This window comes from Sphaeramia orbicularis, chromosome 8 (assembly GCF_902148855.1).
Source record: "Sphaeramia orbicularis chromosome 8, fSphaOr1.1, whole genome shotgun sequence".
NCBI lineage: Eukaryota > Metazoa > Chordata > Actinopteri > Kurtiformes > Apogonidae > Sphaeramia > Sphaeramia orbicularis.
The window spans coordinates 51,946,192-51,964,340 of record NC_043964.1 but is presented as its reverse complement, the minus strand read 5'-3'; the positions used below and the strand labels follow the sequence as shown (position 1 = coordinate 51,964,340).

The following is an 18,149-nucleotide window of genomic DNA, read 5'->3' as shown; positions in this document are numbered from 1 at the left end:
GTAGATTCAGTCTGGAATGATTTCCTGCTGATGGACATTTTGATTTGAAGTCATTTATTTTTTTCTCTTTGTTTGAAAGCTTTAATGTAATTGATGTAATGTAATACTTTATCCTGTTCTTAATCACCTGCATGAGAAGACAGTATATAACTGTAGATCTGTGAACAGAGTTTGGAGTCTACGGTCTAATGTTTGGTTTTTGTTCTTTTATAGCACATGAACTTAGGATTGTGGTGTTTGGAAAAAGTGAGGACAAAAAGAAAATGCTGTGCAACACCATCATCGGTAGCAAACAGTTTAATTCTCTGAAGTTCAAGCAAACCAAACAATGTGAGATCAGCAGTAGAAAGTGGAAAGACAGAAGTCTGACGGTCGTGAAAACTCCAGATATCTTCAGTCTGCCGGTGGAAGCAGTGAGACAAGAAATGAAGATATGTGCAACGTTTTGTCTCCCTGGACCAAACGTTCTTCTGCTGTTAGTGAAGCCTTCGACGTTCACTGAGGAGAACCGACAAACACTGAGGTTCATCCTGAGTATGTTTGGTCCTGATTCCTTCAAACACTCCATGGTCGTCTTCACACATGATGAAAAAATGAGCGTTCCAGTTGAGGAGCTTCTGAAAGACTGTGGTGGAAAGCAGTACATGTTAAAAGAGGACAGTCAAGTTTTAATGGAGAAGATTGAGAACATGGTACGAGGAAACAGGAAACCCTTCCTCACCTTCACTGAGGAGACCAAGTTTGAACAGATGAGGCCACCTTTAAACCTGGTTCTGTGTGGGAATAGAAAATCAGAGAAGACTTCAGCAGCCAGGGCCCTTCTAGGTCTGACTGAGCTTGGTTCAGGTTCTTCAGAGTTTGTTAAACATCAGGTGGAGGTCTGTGGACGTCGGGTTTCTGTGATGGAGCTACCTGTCCTGAATGGAAGACCTCAGGAAGAAGTGATGAAAGAGTCACTCCAGTCGATCTCCCTCTGTGAACCTGAGGGTGTCCACGCCTTCATCCTGGTCCTACCAGTGGGTCCACTCACCGATGAAGACAAGGCAGAGTTAGAGACCATCCACAACACATTCAGCTCTCGAATCAGGGACTTCACCGTGATTCTGTTCACTGTGGAGTCAGATCCTACAGCTCCAGCTTTGATGAACTTTGTAACAAAGAACAGAGACATCCAGGAGCTGTGTCAGAGATATGGAGGAACATCTGTCATTCTCAACATCAGAGACAAACAGCAGGTCTGTGAGGTGTTGGACACTGTGGACAGAATGAGACTGACCAAGGACAAACCGTCCTACACAGTAGAAACATTTGGACGAGTCCAAATAGAGAAGATCATACAACTAGAGAAACACATCACCATGCAACAGGATGACATGGAACGTCTGAGGAACATGAACACCTCCTGTACGTATTTTTAACGTCTGTTGATTGTTGTTTCTCTAATCTTACAGGGTTTTCCAATTATTATACTTGAACTGAAGATACAGGAAAACTGCTGAAACTTAGGATTTCATATTAGCCCAAGTAGACGAAGTTTTAAAGGGTGGTGTGTGTGTGTGTGTAGGTGTGTGTGTGTGTGTGTGTGAGAGTGTGAGTGTGTGTGTGTGTGTGTGTGTGTGTGAGTGTGTGTGTGTGTAGGTGTGTGTGTGTGAGTGTGTGTGTGTGTGAGTGTGTGTGTGTGTGAGTGTGTGAGTGTGAGTGTGTGTGTGTGTGTGTGTGTGTGTGTGAGTGTGTGTGTGTGTAGGTGTGTGTGTGTGAGTGTGTGTGTGTGTGAGTGTGTGTGTGTGTGAGTGTGTGTGTGTAGGTGTGTGTGTATGTGTGTGTGTAGGTGTGTGTGTGTGGGGGTGTGTGTGTGTGTGTGTGTGTGTGAGTGTGTGTGTGAGTGTGTGTGTGTGTGTGTGTGTGTGAGTGCGTGTGTGTGTGTGAGTGTGTGTGTGTGTAGGTGTGTGTGTGTGTGTGTGTGTGTGTGTGTAGGTGTGTGTGGGGGTGTGTGTGTGTGTTTGTGTGTGTGTGTGTGTGTGTGAGTGTGTGTGTGTGTAGGTGTGTGTGTGTGTGTGTGTTTGTGTGTGATGACCACTGGGGCTGACCTTTAATGACCACTGGGGCTGTCCTTTGATGACCACTGGGGCTGACCTTTAATGACCACTGGGGCTGACCTTTGATGACCACTGGGGCTGTCCTTTGATGACCACTGGGGCTGACCTTTAATGACCACTGGGGCTGACCTTTGATGACCACTGGGGCTGACCTTTAATGGCCACTGGGCCTGACCTTTGATGACCACTGGGGCTGACCTTTGATGACCACTGGGGCTGACCTTTGATGACCACTGGGGCTGACCTTTAATGGCCACTGGGCCTGACCTTTGATGACCACTGGGGCTGATCTTTGATGACCACTGGGGCTGTCCTTTGCTGAACACTGGGGCTGACCTTTGATGACCACTGGGGCTGATCTTTGATGACCACTGGGGCTGTCCTTTGATGACCACTGGGGCTGACCTTTGATGACCACTGGGGCTGACCTTTAATGACCACTGGGGCTGACCTTTGATGACCACTGGGGCTGACCTTTGATGACCACTGGGGCTGACCTTTAATGGCCACTGGGGTTGACCTTTAATGACAACTGGGGCTGACCTTTAATAGCCACTGGGGCTGACCTTTGATGACCACTGGGGCTGACCTTTAATGACCACTGGAGCTGACCTTTAATGACCACTGGGGCTGACCTTTGATGACAACTGGGGCTGACCTTTGATGGCCACTGGGGCTGACCTTTAATGACCACTGGGGCTGACCTTTGATGACCACTGAGGCTGACCTTTGATGACCACTGGGGCTGACCTTTAATGGCCACTGGGGTTGACCTTTGATGACAACTGGGGCTGACCTTTAATGACCACTGGGGCTGACCTTTAATGACCACTGGGGCTGACCTTTAATTGCCACTGGGGCTGACCTTTAATGACAACTGGGGCTGACCTTTGATGGCCACTGGTCGCTGACCTTTAATGACCACTGGGGCTGACCTTTGATGACCACTGGGGCTGACCTTTAATGACCACTGGGGCTGACCTTTAATGGCCACTGGGGTTGACCTTTGATGACAACTGGGGCTGACCTTTAATAGCCACTGGGGCTGACCTTTAATGACCACTGGGGCTGACCTTTAATGACCACTGGAGCTGACCTTTAATGACCACTGGGGCTGACCTTTGATGACAACTGGGGCTGACCTTTGATGGCCACTGGGGCTGACCTTTAATGACCACTGGGGCTGACCTTTGATGACCACTGGGGCTGTCCTTTGATGACCACTGGGGCTGACCTTTGATGACCACTGGGGCTGACCTTTGATGACCACTGGGGCTGACCTTTAATGGCCACTGGGGTTGACCTTTGATGACAACTGGGGCTGACCTTTAATGGCCACTGGGGCTGACCTTTAATGACCACTGGGGCTGACCTTTAATGACCACTGGGGCTGACCTTTAATTACCACTGGGGCTGACCTTTAATGACAACTGGGGCTGACCTTTGATGGCCACTGGTCGCTGACCTTTAATGACCACTGGAGCTGACCTTTGATGACCACTGGAGCTGACCTTTAATGACCACTGGGGCTGACCTTTGATGACTACTGGGGCTGACCTTTGATGGCCACTGGGGCTTACCTTTGATGACAACTGGGGGTGACCTTTGATGGCCACTGGTCGCTGACCTTTAATGGCCACTGGGGCTGACCTTTAATGACCACTGGGGCTGACCTTTAATGACCACTGGGGCTGACCTTTGATGACCACTGGGGCTGACCTTTGATGGCCACTGGGGCTGACCTTTGATGACAACTGGGGCTGACCTTTAATGGCCACTGGGGCTGACCTTTAATGACCACTGGGGCTGACCTTTAATGACCACTGGGGCTGACCTTTAATTACCACTGGGGCTGACCTTTAATGACAACTGGGGCTGACCTTTGATGGCCACTGGTCGCTGACCTTTAATGACCACTGGAGCTGACCTTTGATGACCACTGGGGCTGACCTTTAATGACCACTGGGGCTGACCTTTGATGACTACTGGGGCTGACCTTTGATGGCCACTGGGGCTTACCTTTGATGACAACTGGGGGTGACCTTTGATGGCCACTGGTCGCTGACCTTTAATGGCCACTGGGGCTGACCTTTAATGACCACTGGGGCTGACCTTTAATGACCACTGGGGCTGACCTTTGATGACCACTGGGGCTGACCTTTGATGGCCACTGGGGCTGACCTTTGATGACAACTGGGGCTGACCTTTGATGGCCACTGGGGCTGACCTTTAATGACCACTGGGGCTGACCTTTGATGACCACTGGGGATGACCTTTGATGACCACTGGAGTGACTGTTTGTTTTTTCTTTCTAAAGTCAATAATTAGCTCCTGTGTTTTGTCCACTTTGAGCTGCAAAAAATGAGAATCCCACCAGTTCACAGCATCTATCTATCTATCTATCTATCTATCTATCTATCTATCTATCTATCTATCTATCTATCTATCTATCTATCTATCTATCTATCTATCTATCTATCTATCTATCTATCTATCTATCTATCTATCTATCTATCTACCTACCTACCTACCTACCTACCTACCTACCTACCTACCTACCTACTTACCTACCAATCTGTCTAAACTGCAGTTGTGTTTGTTTCTAGGGGATGCTGGTCTGCAGAGTCCAGATTGTCTGAGGATCGTGTTGATTGGAAAAACCGGCAGTGGAAAGAGCTCTACAGGAAACACTATCCTGGGAAGTAAAGACTTTAAAGCTGCAGCGTGGCAATCATCAGTCACCAAATTTTGTCAGAAATCAACGAGTCAGGTGGACGGTCATCGTGTCACTGTGGTCGACACCCCAGGTCTGTTCGACACAAACATGACTAATGATGAAGTTACTGAGGAATTAGTGAAGTGCATCAGTCTTCTGGCTCCAGGACCACATGTGTTCCTGTTGACACTTCAGATCGGCCGACTCACAGCAGAAGAAAAAGAAACACTAAAACTCATCAAGAAGTTCTTTGGGAAGAATTCTGAAAACTTCACCATCATCCTTTTCACACATGGAGATAAACTGGAAAATGATGAACTGTCCATCGATGAATACATAGAAAGTGGATGTGATGGTTCCTTCAAGAAGCTGATCACTGACTGTGGAGGACGATACCATGTGTTCAATAACACCAAAAATACAAATCGCACACAAGTCAGTGAGCTGATAAAGAAGATTGTCCACATGTTGATGTTGAACGGAGGCAACTGCTTCACCAATGAGATGCTTGAAGACGCTGACGTGGCAATAAAGACAGAGATGGAGAGAATCCTGAAGGAGAAGGAGGAGGAGATGAGGAGGCAGAAGGAGGAGCTGGAAAGAAAACACGAGGAGGAAATGATGGAAATGAAAAGACGAATGGAAGAACAAAGAGAAGAAACTGAAAGAGAGAGAACATTAAGAGCTCAACATCTAGAGAAAATGGAAGAAAAGCTTAAAAAGGAGTGTGAGGAGAGGAAGAAGGAACAGGAGAAACGAGAGGAGGAGATCAGAGAGAGAAAAACCATGGAAGAAATTCAACAGCAAGAGTGGGAGGAGAAATTTAGATCCCTGGAGGAAAAAATAAAATCTGAATCAGAGTCGAAGGAAAGCGCGGACAGGAAGTTTCGGCAGATTCGAAAAGAAATGAGGAAGAAACAACAGACATGGGAAAACGAGAGGAGAGAATGGTGGAACAAACGATACAGAGAAGAAGAACAAAAACGCCAGGAAGAGGAAAGGATCCTTTTACAACTTCAGAAAGAATATGACAGAGAGAGAGAAAAATATGACAAGAAAAGACAAGAAGAAGGAAGAAATCGACAGGAGCGGGAAGAAAAAGAGAGAGAAGAATTAAAGAAGAAATATCACAAAAAGATGGAGGATTTGAAGGAGAAAAATGAAGAGGAAGCCAGAAGACAAGCAGAAGAACTCAATGAGTTCAGGGAGAAATACACCAAAGACTTTGAAGGTCTGATCGAAAAGTACAACGAGGAGCTGAAGGACATGAGGCAAAGATTAGAAAAAGCCGTTCGAGAACAAGAGGAGCAGAAAGCCGAAAAGGCGCTTCTACGCGATCTGTCCACCCACAAAGAAGAACAGCTGAAAGAGCAGCTGAAGAAGCTGCAGGAGAAGTACCAAGAAGAAATGAGGGACTTCGAAAAGAGATACAGGAAGAAGTGCATCATCGCCTGATCACAATTCAAAGAGTCCTCCGAGAAAACGGGGAGAAAAGTCTGTAACAGAACGCCGTGGGTTTGTCAGGAGAACACCAACGTTCAGGACTGAAGTGAACACAACCCACCACGTCTTCTCTGGTTGAACATCCACGTTCACTTATCATCTGTGACGGTCTGACGCTGCAGGTGAAGTCGTATTAGTGTTGATGGTCTTATTCCAGTGGGACCTGTCAGTGGGTGGACAGATCAGACACCAGGAGAACATGAACACCTCGAAGATGAGGAGTTAGAGAGGAAAATGTCCAAGAGGGCGATCTGAGACACTTTGACAAATGATGATGGTTTGTACCAAAAGTATCTAAAGAACAACAACCGGATCTCACCAGTCCAGCTTCTATGAGAGCAGAATATTATCACCACCGGTCTGATATCAAGCAGGTTTCCCCTTTTCCCCATAAACAGCTCAGAGCCGAGGCCTGGACTCCACCAGACCACTGCAGGTGTGTGTGGGATCTGGACCAAGACCTGACCGCAGATCCATGTAGTCCTGGAAGTTGTGAAATGGATCGGACTTGTTTAACCAGTTCGTTCCACAGATGAACAATAGTCCTCGGATTGGTGTCAAACATACGACCTGTGGGTCAAAACCCGTCCACCAAAGGATCCAGTCTGACCTGTGGGATGGATTTGTAAAATGCAAAACTAACACTGGGGTCATTCCATATGAAATCAACAGATTTTAAGAAAATTTCCCACCTGACCCTCTCAGATTTTTCTACATTTTTACATACTTACAGAATGTTATATATGATGGGAAAATACAAAATTTCAAGGCTTAATTGTAAATAGTTCCAAAGTTATGACCATTTGAAGTAGGTAGGGGGTACCCTAAAATTGCGACCAAAATTAAGACTTGAAATTTTCAGCGCTTTTCAGGCTTCTATAACTTCTGAACAACAAGAGCTAGAGGTCTGAAATTTTCAGAATCATTTCACAGGAATCTATAGTCCTGAGAAATGTGAAAATATTTATAATAAAATATAATAAATTTATAAATAAATAAATAAATATAATAAAATTTATAATTGAATGTTGCAGAGAATGACAAAGTTGAGATTTTATCCATCGCAAACTTCTAAAATGCTACATTTGGCCACTCATTACACAAAAACTAATCATCATATTCGTTAGAAATTTTATGTGCTATATCTTGGCTTCTTAGGGAATGGATCTGTGTAAAATGAAGGTCCTATGTTATGTTATGTATGATATATGAACAGCTTAAAATAAAAAAAATCTGTCCGACCTTTGGATTCAAAGGTCAGTATTAGCATGTGGGATAGGTAGTATCACAAAATAAAAGACACCATGTGAAAGGACAGGAATTGCCCTAAATTTTGACGCCAAGCACAACTTGCTTCTATAAATTCTATATTTTAGCCGAAAACGTCCATATTTAATTTGAACATTTAACACAGAAGGATTTATAGAAGCGAGTTGTGTTTGGTGTCAAAATTTAGGGCATTTCCTGTACTTTCACATGGTGTATTTTTTTTTCTTTTATTTATTTGGTATCTAATTTTGGTCGCAATTTTAGGGTACCCCCTACCTACTTCAAATGGTCATAACTTGGAAATATTTACAATTAAGCCTTGAAATTTTGGATTTTCCCATCATATATAATGTTCTATAAGTATGTAAAAATTCAGAAAAATCTGAGGGTCAGGTGGGGACCACTTGATGAAATTATATGGAATGACCCACTGAAGATATTAACTATCAGTTGTGCCAAACTTATGTCAGTTCAGGTTCCACATTCAGATTTAAAGTGGGTCAGAACCAGTCAAATAAGAGTATCCTATAAGTAATGACAACTACAAGTTTTTCTGTTTCAGCGTAAAAAAGTAGTTCCGTTTCAGACCACTGACTGTTCTGCCTTTGTTTATTTGATGTTAAGTTAAAGAAATCAATGAAATTAGGAGAAAACAGAAAGTAACAGCATCCACAAGATTTTACCAAAAAAGTCAAGTAACTCTAATCTTTTATTTGTGATATTGTACATTTGTGTTGCTGTAATATGTTGGAAATATACATTGTTAGACTCTTCTCAGAATATGTTTGGTACCTGAAGGTTGGTTCATGGTGACATTTCTCCAGATCAGGGGTCTCCAATACTGGTCCTCAAGGGCCGGTGTCCTACATGTTTTAGATGTTTCCCTCTTCCAACTCACCTGATTCAGATGATAAACCTGTCCTCCAGCTCTGCAGAAGACTGATAACGACCATTAGGTGGACCTGAAGAGGAAACATCTAAAACATGCAGGACACCGGCCCTTGAGGACCAGGACTGGTGACCCCTGCTCCAGATGTTTAACACCAGAGGTGGGTCATCCCAGCTCCATAGAGTTAAAGTCCTGCCATGCATTTGTTCCAACCGTTCACTGAACCAGAGCACAGCTCCTCATCCGGGTCAATGACGGGATGATTAGTGGAATCACCTGTTAGTGAACGCACACAACTTTTTTAAATTAATGTATGTTTATGAATATGAAATTTAACATGTAAAAAGATTAATTATAAATTACATTTTGGGATTTGTTTGGTCAAAATGAGTAATTCTATTCTCATTTGTAATTTCAATGGTGTTGATTAAACTGGAAGAAATGGAATTTGTAAAAAAGAATAAATGCAAAAATGAATAAATATAGAAATATATAAATAAATATAAGTGAGTTTGCTTCTTAATTACCAAATATACTTGTATTATTAATATTTAAAGTTGCACAGGTTGGTGGGATATACACTACAAACAAAAAAGTTAAGGATATATATATATATATATATATATATATATATATATTTTTTTTTTTTTTTTTTTTTTTTTTTTTTTTTTTTTTTTTTTTTTTTTTTTTTTGTTTTTTTGTTTTTTTTGTAATATTTTTTGGTCGTTTTTGCCATTTGTAAATAAAACTATGTCTGGTCATTAAAAAAAAAGTTTCAATTTAATTCACACACAAAAAAGTAAAAAGTGCTGTGCAAGAATCCCAAGTGAAAAAAAAAAGCCCAAAAATTAAAAGCATCCTTAACTTTTTGTTTGTAGTGTATGATGGGTAAAATTCTAATACAGATTTCCCTGATTTTATCACTGATACAATAAAAAAAAAAAAAAAAAAAAAAAAAAAAAAAAGGTAACGCTCAGGATTTACACCAAATTAAATTGAAGATACTGTTTCAGAACTGTTTTGTTTTTGATGTTATTTGTTGTATTTGTAAAATGATTCACTGATTTGTTTACTGGTACATTTAGAGTTAGTTTCAAACCATTAATTAACAACTGAGATTTAATTCTTAAAGCATTAATGTACATGGTTCCTGATTGGTTGGATTATTAAGGATTCTGGAATTACTTTAAATACTGAGTTAAATTCTTTATTAATGACAAGGGAAGAATATGACATGAAAATTTTCATCATGACGAAGATCCCCATCAGAGTTAAACAGACAACTAACACATTTGATCCCTTTAACATGATATATGTGTATGAATGAAATGAATGAATGAACAAACACAGTCTATGCTTTAAACTATTTATTTTAGCTGCTTTTATTTGTATTTTTATAGTACATGTTATATGTGATGAACAGATTGGATGGCACTTTTAATTTCACTGTACTTGTTACAACCACAATAGACCTATTCTATTCTATTCTATTCTATTCTATTCTATTCTATTCTATTCTATTCTGTAACGACGTATTAGGGCCACATAGGAAAAATAAAAACACTTGTCACTATGAGAATAAAGTTGTAATATTTTGAGAATAAAGCCAAAATATTATGAGAATAAAGTTGTAGTTAAAAAAAAAAAACCTCATAATTTTATATTAATAATGTTGGACTTTTATGACATTAAAGGTGTAATACTTTGAAAATAAGAAACACAAAAACACTTGCCACTATGAGAGACGAGTGGGTACGACTTTATTCTCCAAAATTATGATATTTTCCTGCCTGTCGTTTAATTATGACATTATTCTCGTAATGTTATGGCTTCATTCTCGTTAAATTTTGACTTTTTTTGTATTCGACTTTGTTCTCATAAAATTACGAGATTTATCTTGATGCTTTATGACTTTATTCTCATAGTGACAAATGTTTTTATTTTCTGAAGTGGCCCTAATACGCCGTTGTTCTATTCTATTCTATTCTATTCTATTCTATTCTATTCTATTCTATTCTATTCTATTCTATTCTATTCTATAACGATGTATTAGGGCCACATAGGAAAAATAAAAACACTTGTCACTATGAGAATAAAGTTGTAATATTTTGAGAATAAAGCCAAAATATTATGAGAATAAAGTTGTAGTTTAAAAAAAAAACTCATACTTTTATATAAATAATGTTGTACTTTTACGACATTAAAGTTGTAATACTTTGAAAATAGGAAACACAAAAACACTTGCCACTATGACAGACAAGTGTGTACGACTTTATTCTCCTAAATTACGATATTTTCCTGCCTGTCTTTTAATTATGACATTATTCTCGTAATGTTATGGCTTCATTCTCGTTAAATTTTGACTTTTTTTGTATTCGACTTTATTCTCATAAAATTACGAGATTTATCTTGATGCTTTATGACTTTATTCTCATAGTGACAAATGTTTTTATTTTCTAAAGTGGCCCTAATACGCCGTTGTTCTTTTCTATAAGAAGGGCTTGTCAACAAAATTTAGATAAAATAGTAGTAAGGTGTGTTTTGTCCTTTTGTCACCTGCAGTCACTATTATCGTCCAGCAGAGGGCAGTGGTAGCACTGTAGAGGATTATACAGGGTGTCTCAAAAACATGTATACACACTTTAAATAATATTAAAGTAGGTGTTTATTAAAATTCATTTAATTTTCCAAATGTAGTAGAATTTCCAAACGTCATTTTATTGTTTAGTCTGTTCCGCCTGTTCTCAAACTGACTTCCGTTCTGGCCCAGACACTGGAAGTCTAGTGCTGTGAGGTCTGGTGTAGGCTGACCAGGAGCCTATGAGCCACATGTGGGACAAGGAGTGTGTTTGTGTGGGACAAAGCGGGACACGTAACCATAACGCTGGAACAAAGTCTACATTTTTAAACAATGTGCATCTTATTGCCGAGCTTCTAAATATAAATAACAACAATTTGATTTGGTTGCACACAGTATGCATATTTTTGCACTGGGCATTTGTTTTTTGCTTTTTTTTCACAAGGTTTCAACAACTTTTTTTTGCTTGTGAAAATAAAACAAAAAATCTACTTGTAAAAACCCAAAAAAGAAACCTCAAGTTTCAAATATTGTAATTAAATACTTTCAGAAAATCAGCTTTTTTGTTTTTTTTATTTGAGTACATATTCTCAACCTTTAAAGGTAAACTAATTCATGTGCAATAAAACAAAAAGGCAGAACTGACAACATTAGAACAGCTGTTTCCACTTCCAGCCAACCTAACATGACTTGGACCAAAAACCTTTGAGCATCCAAACACAGAACAGTCAAAAATTTAGCATTCTAACACAGTGATAAAAATAGACTAAGATAAAGTAAATATCCAGTAGAATTTTGTCAAAAAATAAATATCCACATACTCAGCAAAAGCATATTTGTTTGTTGTGTCTCAGTTCAAACTCCAAACTTAAAAACAGTTAAAAGGGAATATGGATCAAATCTGACCAAACATCACATACATACGGTGTCATACTCACCTCCATAAGTTCATTGTAATTCTAGCTAAAACACTAGTTTTTGCAACACACAACATGCATGAACAGCCATGTACACACACACAGACACACACACGCACACACACATGCACACACACACACACACATGCACACACACACACACACACACACACACACACACACACACACACACACACACACACACTAGGGTGGTCCAACAATCCTGGTAAAAAATATAGTTTCAGATAACCTCAATTCGAACCCTGCATTAGGTTTTGGCATTCAAAAGATGATTTAGGAAAATATTTGGAAGAAAAAGGAGATGTTTTCGAGGTTGCACAAGTTGCTGGAAGTTTCCTGGAAATTGACTAATTGTGCATTTTCAGCATAGATGAGCTGAGCTGACCTGCTAAGAGAAGAGCAGAACTATCAAAACCAAGGTTTGAGTGCTTTGTCTAGCAATACAGGGTGGGGAAGCAAAATTTACAATGAACATTTAGTTGTTTTTTCTCAGCAGGCACTACGTCAATTGTTTTGAAACCAAACATATATTGATGTCATAATCATACCTAACACTATTATCCATACCTTTTCAGAAACTTTTGCCCATATGAGTAATCAGGAAAGCAAACGTCAAAGAGTGTGTGATTTGCTGAATGCACTCGTCACACCAAAGGAGATTTCAAAAATAGTTGGAGTGTCCATAACGACTGTTTATAATGGAAAGAAGAGAATGACTATGAGCAAAACTATTACCAGAAAGTCTGGAAGATACTATTAAAGAAGAATGGGAGAAGTTGTCACCCCAATATTTGAGGAACACTTGTGCAAGTTTCAGGAAGTGTGTGAAGGCAGTTATTGAGAAAGAAGGAGGACACACAGAATAAAAACATTTTCTATTATGTCAGTTTTCTTGTGGCAAATAAATTCTCATGACTTTCAATAAACTAATTGGTCATACACTGTCTTTCAATCCCTGCCTCAGAATATTGTAAATTTTGCTTCCCCACCCTGTATATGCATTAAGTAAGGCCGCTGACATCTGTGGTACTGGAGTGAAGAATTGGTTGTCCTGGCATTCTGTGACTCCAGTGTGACACCAGAGCAGAAGCAGCTGATGGTTCACAACATGATGGAAAATGAAGGTTCTTTCGGTTCCACTAAAGCGTTGGGATGTCCTTAATCCATCAGATTATGAAGGGAAGCAGATCAGGGATTTTGTCACCACCAGCACCATGCGTTTCTTTAAAACTTTGGATCTGCCACAAACATTCTTCAGAATTCCTCCAGAAGACTGGGCTGATGATGCAGACTTTCAGAAGGCTGCTAAAATTGTGCATTCCAGAAAAGTTGTCAATGATGTTGCTGAAAGAGGGGTGGAGCTTATTCCAGACTTCAACTGTAGCCGAACAAAAAATGAAGATCACCAACAGTACTGGCTCCAAGTTGTCAAAGAACACAGGAATATTTTTTATAATTTCAATAAAACAACAGTGGTTGCTGGACTTTCTAAGTAACATTTTTATGCGAGCTGCTGTTTGATTTTGAGAGTAAAATTACAGATTATTCTAATATGCCTTATTCATTTGGCTAGTTATGTTATAGTATATAGAGCAATCTGTGTCTTGTGCAACCCCTAAATATTAATTAATTTGCATAAAATTCGGACCGAAGTAATTTGGCCAGATATGGAACCAAATGCAGGGTTCTAATCCAGAGAATCTGAAAAAAAAATGTTTTGGACCACCCTAACACACACACACACACACACACACACACACACGCACACTCATTCCTGTTACCCAATGTTCATTCTTGTTACTAAATAACTTTTTCTAAAAAATAAAGATAAACCATCGGATTTTTTCAATTATGTGTGGTCCATTCTTTGTCCAAGTATTTAATGAATTGCATCATAAAAATTTTGATAAATTTGAGGTTTGGGTCTCCTTTAAAATGAAAAAATGACTTTGCAGTTTTAACCCTTTCATACACGAATTATGACAACCATAGTCAAGATTTTTTTCTTTCTTCTTGTTTTTATCCCCCCTTAGGCATGAAAAAAAAAAGCAACTGAGTTTTTCTTTATGAAGTTACAAAAATGTCCATGCGTTTAATTTTTGAAGTAAAGAAACGTGTTTAAAACCCAATATCAGAAAGTGAGATAAAAACAAATGAAAAGATTTTAGTCCTACTAATCTGATGTTTTCTCACATTTTAACATATTCTACTGCTAGTTATTACTCACTTCATGGAGGTAATATGCAAAAAAAATCAAACACACTTTTTGTCTAACAAATAACAACTGATTTACACTAAAACATGTTACTGCAGATCAGGTTTATCAAGAACAGCAAAGTTACAGTAATGGGATGAATTGCAGTTTATGGGATGATGTATAAGCGTCCACTGTGTTGGCTGATATGAACTAAAACAACAAAACCTATGAATATACAACAGAACAGCTGGAGAATAGCTGTCCACTGGAGTGACCACTATGCATGAAAGGGTTAAGAAAACTACAACTTGCAAGCATATATAGTTATTTTTTTAATCAAAAATATTAATTATTTTAACATGTAACCAACCATTTCTTTAAAATAAACACTTTGTTGAGAGGAAAACAAAGGAATTAGTTGACAAGCTTTTAAGTGTGCTTTTTAAATGTCACATGAGTTTTGGTAACAGGACTGAGAAAAATGTAATCATGTTCCACTTAAAAACCTTGTAAAAAATGAAATAAAGTTGCCTGAGATGGACCAGTACACACTTTGAATAGTTAAATATGTGTGTTATTAGATTCAGTGTTGAAAAAAGATAAAAAATAAAGTTTAATTTGGAAGAGTTATAACAAGTAAATGGCACCCATTCGGTGAAATGGCCCAAACGCACTTTCTTCCGCAGTTTCTCTCCTCTTCTTCTCTGCTGCAGCTGCGGGAGTGTCAGAGGTCTGTGTGGGAGGGGGAGGGGCAGGGGGAGGGGCCAGGCATTGGGGCAGTGTGCGCACACACACACACACACACACACACACACACACACACACACACACACACACACACACATGAACGGAGCCACACAATCTCTGCACAGCAAAAGACTTAAATTAATATATTGGTTACATATTAACCGATGCTGAGTAATTGGTGATAAGATATAATCGGGCTCTAGCACGAATCAATGGGCACTGAAACTGTGAAAACACTTAGGGATGTGCATGTGTGCGCATGCTCAGTAACGTTAGGGAGCTCCACTTGACAGGTAGTGTGGCTCAACAGGACTCCTGAACACTGAGTGTAATCTGCAAATACAAGGAGAGAAGAAGAAGGACAGGTAGTTGTGGGACCCAGTGTGCTCAGGTGGTCTTCCACTCAGGCTTCTGTTCTCCTTCTCAGAGGCAGTTTGTGAAGAGGAATGCATGGCTCCTGTGTTCACTCTTAAGAGCGTTTCACCTGTGCTTTTCAGGTTAGTACACTTTGAAAACCACACTAAAGGAACAGTTAAAGGTAGATGTTTAGTGGCTGAAATGTGGTAGACTTTGTTTATGTAACTGAAGTTTTTAATGACATTAATTTCAGAGGTCACCACATGGTTGTCTTTAAAATGGCAGATGCTGCTGTAACAGGCACAGACTGTACTCTTCTCTCCAACTCCTGAACACATAAAAGATTATTTTACTTTTATTCTTGCTATTTTGCACTTGTTCAAACTTCAAGTGATGTGTATTTTGTACAGTGTTTTGAAGGATTGAACAAAGGTTTAATTCAAAGAAAAACTTTTTTACATGTGAAGGATGTGTTTAGTAGTTTTTGTAATTGTACATTTAGTATTTTGTATTAAATTAACATTCCTGGTGAAGAGTGTTTGCTGTTCCAATGAGACTACAGCCTTAAAATTACTAAGAGCACTTTGGGATGAAAGTATTGTTTCCAGTCAAACATAAAAAACAGACGTGGGTTTCAGCTTTAGTCTTTTAATAACTGTATATTGACCCAAATGGACTCTATGCACAGCCCCACTACTCCCTGAACTTCAGGTGGGTCCTTTATTTCCTGTCTTTCATTATTGGACACACTGATTAATCCAGGTGTGTCTGCTACTTCTTGTTGTGACTACTGATTAATTAAGCACACCTGTGTGCCCAGTAATGAAAGACAGGACATAAAGGGCCCACCTGAAGTTCAGGAAGTAGTGGGGCTGTGTGTAGAGTCCATTACTCATATCAACAGATGAAAACTGAATAATACTAATACTAGGCAATCACAGGTTGTACACAAGCATCGAAAGTGACATCATTACCAGATGTTTACACATGAACCACTGTGGACATTCAACTCTGCATTAAGTGCATTCTAGTGAAACCAACAACATTTGTGTTTTGTTGCTTAACTTCTGTGAACTCATGTGAATATTCAGTCTATCAGGTGGTTTGCCAGTGCGTACTGATGTTCTGAGCGCAGGTGATCGGTCACTTTGCTCAACACTGTCCTTATAGGTGGGGTACGATATCTTAGAAAAACACTTGTAGCAGCTACATTTTGAAAATACTCAATTCAAAAGTCCAAACCCCTTTCTTCAGACATCCCCCTGAAGCCACGCCTCCAGAGTACTGGCACGTGCAATGCTTGTTCCCGAGGGTTTACGAGCGCTGCACAGCAACAATTCACCGGCTCCGACCCCAGCTCCGGTTCCAATCCTGATCCATTCATACCTCATTCAGTCTCCTCCAACCCCCCTGCTCTTCCAGAACAGCCCCAGTTCAGACCTATCTGACTAACGTTACATTTACTGCAGATTTATGTTTGTGACTAAACAGTTTGCAGGTGAACTTTCCATCCTAATATAACTAATATAGCCAAGCTCTGGCTCTGGCTTCACTTCCTGTACTAGCGCTTCCAGCCTCTGAGAACGCACGATTCATGCACGAAGAGGGGTACGCGCAGAGGGGGGAGGGACAAATGACAGTTGAGTTTGATAGACATATCACCGTTCAGTCATTTTGATAGGGCACTCAAAATGATCGGATGGTGTTTTTTCAGTCCTGTCCGTTCCACAGGTGATTACATTTTTTTTATTTTTGTGTTAGAGCATTTAATTAATTAGATGTAATCAGGGTGTGAAGAGGATTTTAGGGTGTATTCACACCTACCACGTTCGGTCCGTTTAAAACGGACCAGAGTTCGTTTCCCCAGAAAGTCTGGACTTTTTTTTAGGTGTGAATACAAACATGCGAACACCGATTCAAACCAAACAAGCGGACCAAGAGTCCGCTTCCAAACGGACTCTGGGCTGGTTCACTTCTGGTGTGAATATAACCGACCTCGAACCGAACCAAACCAAGGAATCTTGTGCCTTTTTGTGCTTGACGAGCCACCGTAGCCGCTGGAAGTAGCCGAGGTTTATGGGTGGTCAGAGCTAATAGCAGCAGCTATGAGCTGTGGACAGACGTGGAGCAATGAGGAGACTGAATGTGCCATTGACATTTGGTCAGATGCCCGTGTTATGAAACTGGCTCCGACTGAGCTCTTCTTGAGTGTAATACTGACAGACTGAAGTTCGACAGTACAGAAGGTAAAATTTGCTTGAAAATCATGTCGGAAAGTTGTGAATAAAAGAAGACAACATAAAGAAATTGTGAAAAACTTTAGGAAGAATATGAGTTAGGTGAACATATTTGGACATGAAGACACAGGTCTGGTAAACGTTCACATCAAAAACTGAGAGAAGATTGAATTTTTGGAAAAGAGGAGCAGATGAGTGGAGTCTGTTAGAAAAACTGATCATTCTGAAAAATTTCTTTTGAATTAGGAGAATCTTATTGAGATAAGTGGGACAGGTTGCCGTCCAAACAGTATTGCAATAAATAATGTAAGGATAAATTAAGCAATAATAAAAAATCAAGAAACAAGAATGATTTATCAATGAACAAACTCTGTTCAAAATGCCAATTGACTTCATGAATTTTTTACAGACATGATTAATGAGATTTCCTATTCAATTTTTCATCAACAATAACACCCAAAAATTTAACATAAGATACCTGGGTTATTTCAAAGTTATCTATGAATATTTTGTTGTTTTCCTTATTATACTTCTTTTTTTTGTTACCAAATTTAATTTACGGTATATATAGGCTAACATCTTCATTTCAGATGTCAAAAAGTGTTTGCGGCTCCCAGTGTTG

General features: G+C 39.8%; 1 protein-coding gene across 2 annotated transcripts in view; it reads left to right on the top strand.

Moving 5' to 3' along the window:
* The window catches only part of LOC115423336 (GTPase IMAP family member 8-like), a 28,375-nt gene extending 21,382 nt beyond the window's left edge, over positions 1–6,993 (top strand). For both annotated transcript variants that reach the window (XM_030140052.1, XM_030140051.1), the window contains exons 6-7: positions 214–1,404; positions 4,703–6,993. In XM_030140052.1, the coding sequence (XP_029995912.1) occupies positions 214–1,404; positions 4,703–6,267 (2,756 nt within the window). In that variant the 3' untranslated portion in view covers positions 6,268–6,993. The remainder of the gene's footprint in view (positions 1–213; positions 1,405–4,702) is intronic.
* The last annotated feature ends 11,156 nt before the right edge of the window (positions 6,994–18,149 follow it).